The sequence below is a fragment of the Chelonia mydas genome, chromosome 1 (genome assembly GCF_015237465.2).
Source record: "Chelonia mydas isolate rCheMyd1 chromosome 1, rCheMyd1.pri.v2, whole genome shotgun sequence".
In the NCBI taxonomy this organism is placed as follows: domain Eukaryota; kingdom Metazoa; phylum Chordata; order Testudines; family Cheloniidae; genus Chelonia; species Chelonia mydas.
This window is the reverse complement of record NC_057849.1, coordinates 45,074,948-45,087,624: the sequence shown is the minus strand read 5'-3', so window position 1 is coordinate 45,087,624 and position 12,677 is coordinate 45,074,948. Positions and strand designations below refer to the sequence as shown.

Here is a 12,677-nt window from a genome sequence, read left to right as displayed (position 1 = left end):
AGTATTATGACAGAGGTTGACAAAAAGTAACCCAAGATATGTTCAAAACCAGGCAGTTGCAGGTGTTGATTGGATGCTATATCCAGTCACTAACCCCAGCAGCCAATGAGAGCCTTTCAGTAATCAAGGGTTGAGTCATGAGTTGCCAGAATGATGAGCCTGTTGAAGCTGTAGAAATTCTTGTTGAGCAGCTGGCAGTTATGGTTCCAAAAGCTATAAGTATCTGTAAAGTGACTCTAGATGGGAAAAAATTGGAACTGCAGTGTAAAAACCCTATAGACCTGATAACACTGAGGCTCTGCAAACTCTGTAAGCAAGTTCAGTAGAATCTCCTTGCCATTGTAAGAAGGGCATGTAGAAGCAGGGTGTGGAGAGGTGCAGATGACACAAACCAAACTCTGTGGAAGACCTAAGGGCTTCCTTGCTCAGAGTTGGCCTGTGTTGATGCTAAGATGGCTCATGAAATTTACTAGGCTTGGCCTTTGCAGACCAAAACTAGGTACTGTGTTGCATGAAGTTATATGTTCATGCTTCAGTTGTGAACATCTGAAGATCTCTTCAGAGAGTGTTATCTGAGGAATTTAGACAAGCTGAATATGACTGTAAGGTGAACTTTAGCTCTTCTTGCCCACCCAAATGGAGAAGTTTTTTTTTTTTTTTCAGGTAACCTTTAATACTTGACTGAGGGCACAAGGTTTAATACTATTATATAAAATTATAAAGTATATTTCATATATATATGAAGCATCGGAGTGTTGCTCTTTTAAGACTTCTGACAGCGTGTTCCACACCTCGTCCCTCTCAGATTACAGTGTTGCATAGTGGTGTTATGGACTTTTTGATGCACTGTTATGTTACGCATCACATGATATTATAACACACAGTTGAGGGAAGTCTTTATTTTAGCAGAGAAGGGTAAAGAGAAATATGTCTTTGTTCAAGGACATCTTACTTTGAGCTACTATAGTGTCATCTGCTAAACGCTAAAAAGAAGGTGTTTGGCACTTTTTCCACATACTCTGTGTTTCACTTAGAAGGTCTGTGTGGAAGAAATAGATGTTTTGCTTTCACATCCAACTTGCTTTAATATGTTTTAGAATTAACACAGTAGTGTGTAAGAAGTAGACTATTGATTCCTTCTAAAGCAAGGACGACTAGGGCTTAAAAATATTACTCAGTGAATGAAAAACATCATTGTTTGTGGTTGGTTTGTTTGTTTTTAAATTGAACTTGTATTTCATTTCAGGTTTCTCTTTCATGGCACATTTTTGGAAGAGACCAGAAAAAATACACTTCCTTTAACATATTTCCCATATAAACTCTACTTTCATAGGCCTATATGACATTGGAGGTCATTTCACTTACGTCAAGAAATGTCATCTATCAACCAAAAGAAGTTAGTTACCAATTGTAATACAGATTAATAACTGAAACATCTTAGATATTTATCAAAAGAGATCCTGGAATAAAATCTCTCTGAGATTCCATTATAAATTCCTGTTTTCAGGGATTTGATACCACGTTATATTTGTCCATTTCTCTCATGAAACTTACAGATTGAAATGACTAAGGTAAATAATAATATGCCCATTATGGACTATTTTGTACCAGCACTCATTTACTAAAATGATACATTTATTAAGGGTGTTTTTTCTCAAAACTTTTTCCTTCATTTTCTTCTTTGTACCTAAGTGTTGGAGCACATGTACTAATAATATGGTAAAATCGCCGAATGTTTGGAGACCCTTACAACATCATCCTTAACTCATCCCATTGTGCCTTGAAGTTTCAACCTTAACTATGAATTTCCCTTACTTTTTGTGGATTTGGCTCAGATACTTAATGTTTAAATTCATTGTTACAGGCAGATGTTTTTGATTTTTTTTCTACTGTTTTTTCCCTATCAAATCTCATTGCAGATGTATTTATTGTTTTAGGGACTGCAGGAAATGACTGTACTGAATTGAAATGTTTCTGCCACAAAAAGAAATACTCTATATTCCTACAGTCGTAGAATCGTAGGACTGGAAGGGACCTTGAGAGGTCATCTAGTCTTAAAAATCTCTAATGATGGAGATTCCACAACCTCCCTAGGCAATTTATTCCAGTGCTTAACTACATTGACAGTTACAACGTTTCTCCTAGTGTCCAACCTACGCCACCCTTGCTGCAATTTAAGGCCATTGCTTCTTGTCCTAAACTCTGAGGATAACAAGAACTATTTATCTCCCCTTTCCTTGTAAGAACCTGTTATATATTTGAAAACTGTTACCATGTCCCCTTTGAGTCTTCTCTTCTCCAGACTAAACAAACCCAGTTTTTTCCATCTCCCCTCACAGGTCATATTTTATAGAACTTTAATCTTTTTTTTTTTGTACTCTTCTCTGGACTCTCTCCAGCTTGTCCACATCTTTCCTGAAATGTGGTGCACAGTACTGGACCCAGTAGTTCAGTGTGCAACTGTTTGTTCCTGTCTAAGTGGAGTATTTTGCCTTTGTCCTTATTGAATTTCATCCTGTTTACTTCAGACGATTTATCCAGTTTGTCCAGATCATTTTGAATTTTAATCCTATCCTCTAAAGCACTTGCAACCCCTCCCAGCTTGGTATCGCCTGCAAACTTTATAAGTGTATTCTCCATGCCATTATCTACATCCATTGATGAAGATATTGAACAGAACTGGACCCAGAACCAATCCCTGAGGGACCCCACTCGATATGCCCTTCCAGCTTGACTGTGAACCACTGATAACTTCTCTCTGGGAATGGTTTTCCAACTAGTTATGTAACCTCATTATAGTAGCTCCATCTTGGTTATATTTCCCTAGTTTATGAGAAGATCATATGAGACAGTATCAAAAGCCTTACTGAAGTCAAGATACACTATTGCTTCCCCCATATCCACAGGGCTTGTTACCCTATCAAAGAAAGCTATTAGGTTGGTCTGACAGGATTTGTTCTTGACAAATCCATGCTGACTGTTACTTATCACCTTATTATCTTTTAGGTGTTTGCAAATTGATTGCTTTAATTATTTGCTCCATTATCTTTCCTGGTACTGAAGTTAAGCTGACTGGTCTGTAACTCCCTGGGTTGTCCTTATTTTCCTTTTTATGGTTTGGCACTATATTTGCCCTTTTCCAGTCCTCTGGAATCTCTCCCATCTTCCACGACTTTTTGAAGAGAATCATTAATGGCTCAGATATCTCAGCTATTGTATTAGTGCATATCAGAGTAGTGAGTCAACAGGTCTGGCAGTTTATATACTGCAGGGTTTGGTTTGCTTTTTAAATTAACAATACAGGCTGTAAGGCCAAACCTGAGCCCATTTATATCAACAGGAGTTTGCTATTAACTTAGATGGGAACAGGGTTTCACCCTAACACTTCTGCATTTTAACTGTTGATTTTTTTTGAAGATATTGCACTTTTTACCTCGTGATTAATCATAATCAGAAAGAAACCTTTTCACAGAAGTATATTGGTTTTGATGCAACTTCAGTCAGGAGAGGTTTCTTAGGTCCAGGACAAAATTCCTGGTCAAAACCCAGAGACACAGACTAAGAATAGCTAGTAGCCCAGTGGGTAGGGTACTCACGTGGGCTGTGGGGAAGCCAGTTTCAAGTCCCTGCTCTGCCTGACTTAGTTCAGGAACTTAAACCTGGGTCACCCACATCCCAGGTAAGTGCCCTTCCCACTAGGATAGTCTGTTTGTGTCCCTGTTTTTGTTTGTTTTTTTGTTTTGTTTTTGTGAAAAGCTTCAAGAAGTCCCATCCCAATGTACAATGGGAAGCATTTCTGAAATCTCAAATTTTTACAGGACTGGAAAAATGTTTCCTTCTCAGCTCTAGCTTACAGTTTACAGGCCCGAAAGTATTTATACCAGCTGCCCAAAGTTTCTGTACCACTGATGGGTGTTGAATTACAGAATTTTAAAGTGAAGGTGTCAGCTGATTTAACCTTTATAGTTCCAAAATTTTTGCTGCTCTTCAGTATCAGATGTAAAACTTAAGGCCAAGGGTTTCAAAACTTGAATTTGTAAAGTTAAGCACTCATTTCTGGAAATCTTGGCATTAGCTTCAGAGCTCTTTAAGAACACGTTAGTGAATATTTGTACCTCCTCAATGTTTCCCTCTTCCAGAGAGGTCTGAGTCTCATGTTGTTGCTAACATAAACAGCTTGTTTCCACATTCAAGAAGAGCTACCATGATCCAATTATATTGAAAAAATGTTGACTTTATGCTTTTTTCCCCCTAAATCTAATATTTTCCTCCACTTAATTGTGCTGTGGTCATTCTGAATGTGGAAACAGGGAACTGCTCAAGATGGCAGCAGTAGCATGAAACTCCAAGGTGCTCTCATTTTCCTAGGAGAGGAAGAAAATTAATAACTTTGGTAATACACAACACAAAAGTCAATTTATTCAGACTTTCCATCTCTCTTCCCCTCCCATTCCTACTATTTTAGCAGCCAATATTCTAGAATTCTTAAGAGTTAAAAATTAATGTTTTCAAAGCATTAGCTGAAATTCCAAGCTTTCAGACCACTTCCAGCATTGAATCTAGCTCTAATAGTTCTCAGATAGAAGTCAATAAAATCAGATCAGATTTGAGGTGGAGTTAGTTAAAAAAAGATATGATAATAGGAATGATAGACATAATTCTAATATTCTGCATCTTGCACACTTTTGAATTATTTGATTGTATCTCATATGTTGGTATTTCAGCCCAGCAGTGCTAATTTCTTTATGTTTGTTATGGTACAGGAGGTGCATGACTTAATATAGTTTTGAACTTGCATCCAAGACGGCATCTGTCTCTGCTTCCTTATGAACTTATGTGGTATCTCATTTACATTTTTGTTCCTGAGCTCTAGGCCTGCAAGATGAACTGTGAAATGAACATCCTATAATTAAGATACTATCCTTTAGGGCAACATATAAGTGTAATATAAAGTATGCTGAAATACATGGAAAAAAAATAAATATTTTCTTCACACTCTAAACATGAATTAGAATTGTACAGTAGTCAAAATCAGTTTATTCTAAAACATATTGTACTATAGGCCAATTTTATAGATTTATCAGTGTTCTGGTAATCTGACTGGCTGAACATCTAAGCACATATCCCAACTGGAGATGATTTACTGTTGAAATATTTGGTACTTTTCTGATACAAAACACCTGCATTTACTGCAATCCCATTCACAGAAACACTACTTTTTGTAAAATATGTAAGATTATAAACCAATCCTTAAAATTCCTTTCTTTAAAAAGAACATGTGTAAAATTCTTTAAAGCTACTCATATTTAAAGTGACAATAATGTCTTTGGCCGTATAAAGGCATGAGTAGAACAAACAGCTCCTGCCTTGAGGAGCATACAGAGTGAAAGACCCAGGATGATCAGTCACAAATGCACTGGGAGACAGAGAGGATGGTAGTAATTTAGAATGTGGTGGAAGTTAGTGTTAATTGCAGTAATGATGGCATAATGTTGATGTGGGTTAGCTTTGCAGGCTCAGCTTAGGAAGTGTTTATTTAGGAGAGAATTGAATAAAAAGAGGAAGGAGCAGAGAGGGGTAAGTAGATAATTCCAGGTATAGGCTATTAGAGGTTTGTAACAGGGTCTCTGAACTTGGCAAGGATTTTGATACATCTTGAAACAACTAAACAGTTATGAATATTGTTTTACTTCTTGTTTTCCAGGTCAATAACTTTGACATCAGCAACGTGTCCCATAACCATGCTCGAGCTGTTCTTTCCCAGCCCTGCATGGTGCTGCATCTCACGGTGCTCCGAGAGAGACGATTTGGAAGCCGGACACACAACCATGCTGATAGCACTTCCCTGCGAGAAGACGGCTTTCAGGTGATGCTGCATAAACGAGACTCTAGTGAACAGCTTGGCATTAAATTAGTGCGCAGAACAGATGAGCCAGGAGTTTTTATCCTCGACCTTTTGGAAGGGGGATTGGCTGCTCAAGATGGCAGACTCTGCAGCAATGACCGGGTACTCGCAATCAATGGACATGACCTGAAACATGGGACACCGGAACTTGCTGCTCAGATTATCCAGGTAAACTCTAATGGGGTACTTTATTCAGTCTGAAATTTAAAATGTATTATATGTCAAGACACTTAATGTATGTATCACCAAATTTCACCCAAAAATGGCATTATACAGTACAGAACAACTTGTGTATTGCCCCCAAACTGTGTAGTGTTTTTGGCCGATGTTACTCATTACTAGTAGCTGAAAGTCTGTGCTGTCGCTCAGGTCATTTTATAAAGTTGTGTGCTTTTAAAAACAAACAAACAAAACAGTTGAGAACTTAAAAATTGGATAGAAACAGACTGTGAATCCCAGTGATGATTGAACCTAGTGATATTCCAAACAAAAAGAGTTCCCAGCCACGATTTTAGCTAATTTCATTTCCTTCCTGCTGACTCAACACACTTTCTAGGCTTCAGAGTGATGTTTGGGATTATTGTATGAGGGTGGTGTGACGGATTCCCCACAGGGTGCCACTTGGAACTGGGGTACCACTGGACCGGCCTGACCCACCAGCCTGTGCTCCCTTTCACACTGTGGTGCTGTGATAAATTGCTAAACTCTCTAGGCTTGCTCTTTCAGCAGCCTACACACAGGTAGGGACACACCCAGCTGCAGCTTCACGCACATGCTGAGATCAGCTCTGCAGGGGAAGGCTCAGCTAAGGCACCTTCCAGTTGCTAAGGCGCACAACCCCCTCTGGAGTGTAAATCCAAAATTATACCGTCTTGTGCTGCACAGGGAACTGTACAGCGTAAGCTCCTAAAAGTCACCCCTCCCTCAATGTGGAGAGAGATATGGAACAACTTTCTGCCCCAAGTTATAATTTTTACACACTGGTTTTAGACAAAACAAAAACAAGTTTATTAATTACAAGGATTTTTAGTGATAGCAAACAGATTTTAAGTGATAGCAAACAGATCAAAGCAGATTATCTAGTAAATAAACAAAACCTCAGACTGATCTTAACATACTAGCTAGGTAGGATATGAATTAGCAAATTCTCACCCTGAGTGATAAAGAGGCTGGCAGAGTCTTAAGGCACAAGGTGCCTTGGCTTTCCCAGGTATTCATACACAGGCTAAAAATCCCTCTAGCCTGGGACCATCATTTCCCACAGTTCAGTCCTTGCCCCTCAGGTGTTTTCAGGTGTGTTGTTGCAGGGAGAGTAAAGTCCCACCATGATATCATTGTTCCCCTTTTATAGCTTCTTCCCACTTGCTGGAAAGCTCTTTTGCTGCGACCTGGGTCAAACAGTTCCCATTGTGTGGTGCTATCTCTGAGAGGTTTCTATTGTACACAGTTCCTGGAGTAATCCTTGTGCTCGTGTGCATTTCCTGAATAAGCCATTAACATTGTTTGGCCTTTTTACTGTTGTACCTGAAAGGCTGCTTGTGGGTGTTTTTCAACCTCACATGTTTAAGTAACGCATACATAGCCAAACTTCGTAACTTCACATATGACGGTAGCACATACAATCCAATGAGATATTAATGTCTACCAGATCAAGACTTTTAGAATTATACCTCACAAGGCATGCTTTGTACAAAACATATCCTAATTACATAACAATGGTGAATATTGGGGTGCCAGGGTGTCACAGGTGATTGCGTTGATTTGTGTGTGGGTTGTGCTGTGCTGGGAGAGTTGTGTGGGTGGCAAATGACGGGTGGGTACTGCATTGAGTGGCTTTGGGTATTGTGTGGTGGTGGTGATTTGTATGCTGGTTGTGCACGGGGGTGGTTGTGTTGATTTGTGGGAGGGTTATGCTTGGAGATTTGTGTTAGTTTGTGCAGATGGCAGTTGGCTGTGTGACAGCTGGGCCACGTAGCTGTGCAGTCTCCCTCATACAGCCAATGAAATTGTTACATGCAAATTACCCGGGGAATAATGATGGTGACTGGTTGTGTTACCTCTGTTGTTGCAATGGTCTGGGACTCTTGGCATGGCATAGCTACGTGCCTTACTGGTGTAATTTGTGAAGTCAAAATGGCTGAGAACTTAAAAATTGGATGGTAACAGACTGCAAAATCCAGGGAAGATGCAACCTGCTGATATTTTGTACAAAAGAAGCTCCAGCCATGCCTGTAGCTGATTCTATCTCTTCACCCTGACTTTACAACCATTTTAGGCTTCAGAGTAACACAGAGCAACATTCCGGGAATCTTATAATATAGTTTTATAGGGTTGTCACATTCTGGGGTGAAATCCAGACTAGTAAGAGGTTGTGTCACTGCCTGCCCTGTAACCCTGGGTGCCTCACAATGCTTTACTATTGTAGTTCCCAAACTGAGCCACTCACAAACAGGCAAACAGCATGCAGGCCACACCCTGAGTGTCTGTGTTTAACTTCAGCTCTGACCCCAGCAGCCTGTCAGCAACACTCCAGTCACACTCTGGCTTCCACCAGCCTTGGTTACTCCTTGCAGGGTGGCCCCAACACATTCCCAATCCCAGATTTTCCCCCAAAAGATGTGTTCTGCACTGTCCATCCCTCTCCTGGGCAGCTCAGATATTAGAGGTCCATTGCCCCATAAGGGATCAATATGCAACAGTTTGCTACGTGAACTGGAGTTACCCAAACAGTTCAGTTTAAACACAACACTGGATTAGTTTTGATTAAAAAATAAAATAAATGTATTTAACTACAAAGAGAGAGATTGTAAGTGAGTACAAGTAAAAGGCATTCAAGTCAGAAATGGTTACAAGAGAAATAAAGATAAAATGCATTCTCGTAGCTAAACTTAACAAGTTAGACTTGGCTCAAAGTAAAATTCTTACCACAGGTTTCCAGCAACATTGCTGGCTAAATTCACAGGTTAGGATCCTCCCTTATGTCACAGGGCTGGCTCCTTTGTCGACTTAAGTGAGTGCGAGAGATCAAGAGAGATGCCTTGGGGTGTTTTTGCCCCTCGCTTTTATAGTCCAGTCACCCTTTGAAGTGGATTCTTCTGAGGATTACCCCTCAAAGCAAAGTTTATTCAAACAGTAAAGAAGACGATGTGGAGGCTGGTGGTGAAGGTGGCTCCATGCTCTTTCTTCCCCATGTGTGCTGAAATGCCAATTTGCCTGGTCTCATGCCATTTCCCCCTCATGCTGTCTCAAGGACCCTTTGCCTAGGATAGACCCATTTAACACCTTTTGCCTAGTCAGGCCCATGTGAGTTTGAACATGTGCTAACATCATCATACAGGGGAAATTCATAACTTCACATATAATGTTGCTACATGTATTTCACCATGATATTATTGACCGGCAAGTTATTAGTTTTCAAATGATACCTCACAAGGAATATTTTGTATAATGGTTATTACAATGGTGTATTGGGTGTGAATACAGTGGGTGCTTTCAGTCACGATAGTGCAAAATGCACTGCAGACACCCACCCCCTTTTGGGCCTCAGATGAAACCTAGGAATTGAACTCATGTGGCCAGAAGTGAAAAGTGTGTTGGCCTCGTCCAGCGTGTGCCATAGCTTACTGAAGGTTATAAGACTATTAATATGTATGAGGTGATCTCAGTGTAGTATGGAGTCTAATAGAAGAAATCTAGGAAGATCATGATCCTGTGTACGTATCACTCTCTTTATCTCTAGATCTCAAAAAGCTTTATGAAACTAGGTATCATTGTGCCTCAGTTTCCCTATCTTTAAAATGGGGATTAAAAAGGAGGTAACTTGCCCAAGGGTCACATAACCAATCAATGGCAAAGCTTGGGGGTGGGGGCGGGGATCTGATTCTAAGCCATGTACTCATCCAGTAAACCACCTTACCTAAACACTAGGACTATGTAGAATACTGTTGTTTATTATTTGATTAACTCCCTGCTCCAACAGAAGTTGGAGACTTGTGATAACTGGTGGGGGTTATTTGCTTGTATAATTTAAATTTCGTCTCTTGTAATTAGGGGGAAATTCTTATCTTGTGTTATTTTTATGTCAGTTTTTCAATTTATTGAGATTTTGAAGAGGTCAGTTTTCTGTTTGGAGATTTTGGTGTTGGGATTTTGGAACATTAGGGTAGCCATTGAGTTTTTGGATCGTCCCCAAAACTACACAGTTTGGTGATCTGACTATATATTCTCTCCAACTACTTCAACAAATTCTCTGACTCTGCTTACAAAGTTACTTATTCCAGGTAAATAATTTGTTTTTAAATATCAATTAAGATTTGAAGCATTGAGTAGTTTTGAAAATTATGAAATCATAATTTGTCAGTGTACTTAGTCCCTTTTCTTGTTATTTATTTCCTTGTATTACAGAAGTGCCTGGAGACCTACCTGAAACTGGGGGCTTCACTGCGCTAGGTGTTGTACATACACATAGAGACAGACCCTGTCACAGATTTTACAGTCTGAACAGACAAGAGAAAGGGAGAGAAAAGAAAGTATTAAAATCTCCATTTTATAGATGGGAAACTGAGGCAGGAAAAAATAAATGACTTGCCCAGGATCAGACAGGAAGTCTGAGGCAGTTCCAGGAATCGAACCCAGATCTCTTGAGTCCCAGCCCAGTACCTTAGCCACAAGATCGTCCCTCGTCTCCTAATTAATAATAATAATACAGTGTGAACTTTATTATTATTTTCATTTTCATTTTGCATGTATATCCCTCAGGCTAGTGGGGAAAGGGTGAATTTAACAATCTCCAGACCAGTGAAATCGCAGACAGTCGCTATTCTCCGAGAAGCAGGGACTCATAACAGCAGCCAGCACCAGGCGCAGCAGCTGTTCTACAGCAGACACAGTTCGCATAAGGTTAGTGTTTCTCTCTTTCTCCACTTGAAAAGAAAATGTAATAGCAATTGATGGTATTCAGATTTGCTGGCTATAGCGACATATACAAGTCTTGTGAATGAGATAAAATTGTTGCTCTGGAGTCGTGTGGGAAAGTGGGTAATGTGTTACCACCATGTGGAAGGATTGCCATTCAGGAGCATCCTTTGGACTTCTGCTGTGCAAGCCATTGAACTGCAAGACCCCAGGAGCTGGAGCATATCCACCAGGCATATAATATTCCTGGGAGTATTCTGCGTCAAAAAATGAAAAATTCTGCAAATTTTATTTGTCATAATAACACTACATAATCACGCCAGTTTCAATTATTTTGATAATTTATTTCAAAATACCTGTCAGCAGGCATGTCTGTAACAATACAGACACACACAAAAATTCCCCCAGGAGTAGAGAGTTAAAGAAACCTCTACAACAACCCAATTCCTGTTTCTCTGCCCCCTTCTCCTCTCCCCACCCCCCCAGAGCCCAGCCAGGGGGCCAGACACCCACAAGCCCTCCGCCCCAGAGCCCAGCATGGGGGCCCCCCTGGCCCAGATACCCGCACCCTAGAGCCCTGCTGCACAGCCCAGGAATCCAGAGGGAGAAACAGACTGATGCTCGGTCCCAGGTTTGAACAGAGTTTCCTGCGCACCGCCCTCTCCTTCCCTCAGGGCATGCTGGGAACTGCAGCTGCCAGGAACACTCTAGCTCCCTCTTCCTCCCTCCAGCAGTGTCTTCCATGTGCAAGCTGGGCTCTGCTGAGTCCAGTGGCAGGTAGCAGCACTGCAGCCCATTTCTTTAGGGGAAAGGAAATTCTGCGCACAAGTTAATTTCTGCAAAATTCTGCATTGTGCAGTGGTGCAGAATTCCCCCAGAAGTAATATGAACAGATTGTCATTGCCTGTGTCAGAAAATGTCATGTTTTCCCTTCCCTGAATCAAAGGAAAGACAGCTGTGGCTACTGCATGGGTCCTGGGTGGCTTATATTTTATATGATAGGGTGAAGCAGAATGAAGAGACTCCATGAATCTAGTGTGGCATTATGCAGAAGACCTACTACAAAAATAAAATACTATTCAGATCTTATGCTTCAGACATTTTGGTAGTTCCAAAAATATGAGTTCTGGCCCTTCAAATTCAATGAATCATATAATCATCTAGAGTGTCAGGCTTTTAATAGACCTCCTTTATATCCTTTTTCAACAAATGGTGTTGATAACCAAATTCAATGTCAGTCACTTAAGTTGTAAGCACTTTAGATTTTTTGCCAGGATTTTCTTCCAAACATTTGGGAGATTTCAGAAAAAGGCCCAGGGGGGTTCATGATATAGTTCACCTGCACTCCTTTCTCATCTAAGGATAAGCCAGAGTCGTTTTTGAAGTTTGTTGTCTTAAAGAATGTTGTATACATAATTGTACAGCACCAGCAAGTAAATGGCCACAAAACCTGATGGAATTAAAAATAAACTGCCTTTAATATGTATACAGTGGTATGTGTCTGCCACTCTAATACTAAACTACTTCTGACATGTAATGGGAATATAAAAGGGTACTGTTTTTTTCATGTGCGGGGAAGAGATGATATAACTGCCGCTGGAAGATTAACTGGTGTAATTTCTTATTTCTGTATTTCTACCTCTAAACCCTCTGTAGATTTGAGATGATCAGTGGAGGTAAATGTGGAATGCTTTAAATATATCAGCAAGTACATGAGGATGAAGGCATTTAAGCAAATAAAATACATTTGGGCTTGTCTACATAGGCAAATTAATTTGGATTAAGGTGAATTTAAATTGGAATAGCTATTATAGAATAACTCCCTGTGGGGACACTCTTATTCCGGAACAAGAGTGTT

At 40.1% G+C, this 12,677-nt stretch overlaps 1 protein-coding gene across 8 annotated transcripts in view; it reads left to right on the top strand.

The window, feature by feature from the left end:
* The window catches only part of LNX2 (ligand of numb-protein X 2), a 90,205-nt gene that overhangs the window by 63,809 nt on the left and 13,719 nt on the right, over window positions 1–12,677 (top strand). For all 8 annotated transcript variants that reach the window (XM_037891558.2, XM_037891552.2, XM_037891548.2 and 5 more), the window contains 2 exons: window positions 5,705–6,073; window positions 10,664–10,804. In XM_037891558.2, the coding sequence (XP_037747486.1) occupies window positions 5,705–6,073; window positions 10,664–10,804 (510 nt within the window). The remainder of the gene's footprint in view (window positions 1–5,704; window positions 6,074–10,663; window positions 10,805–12,677) is intronic.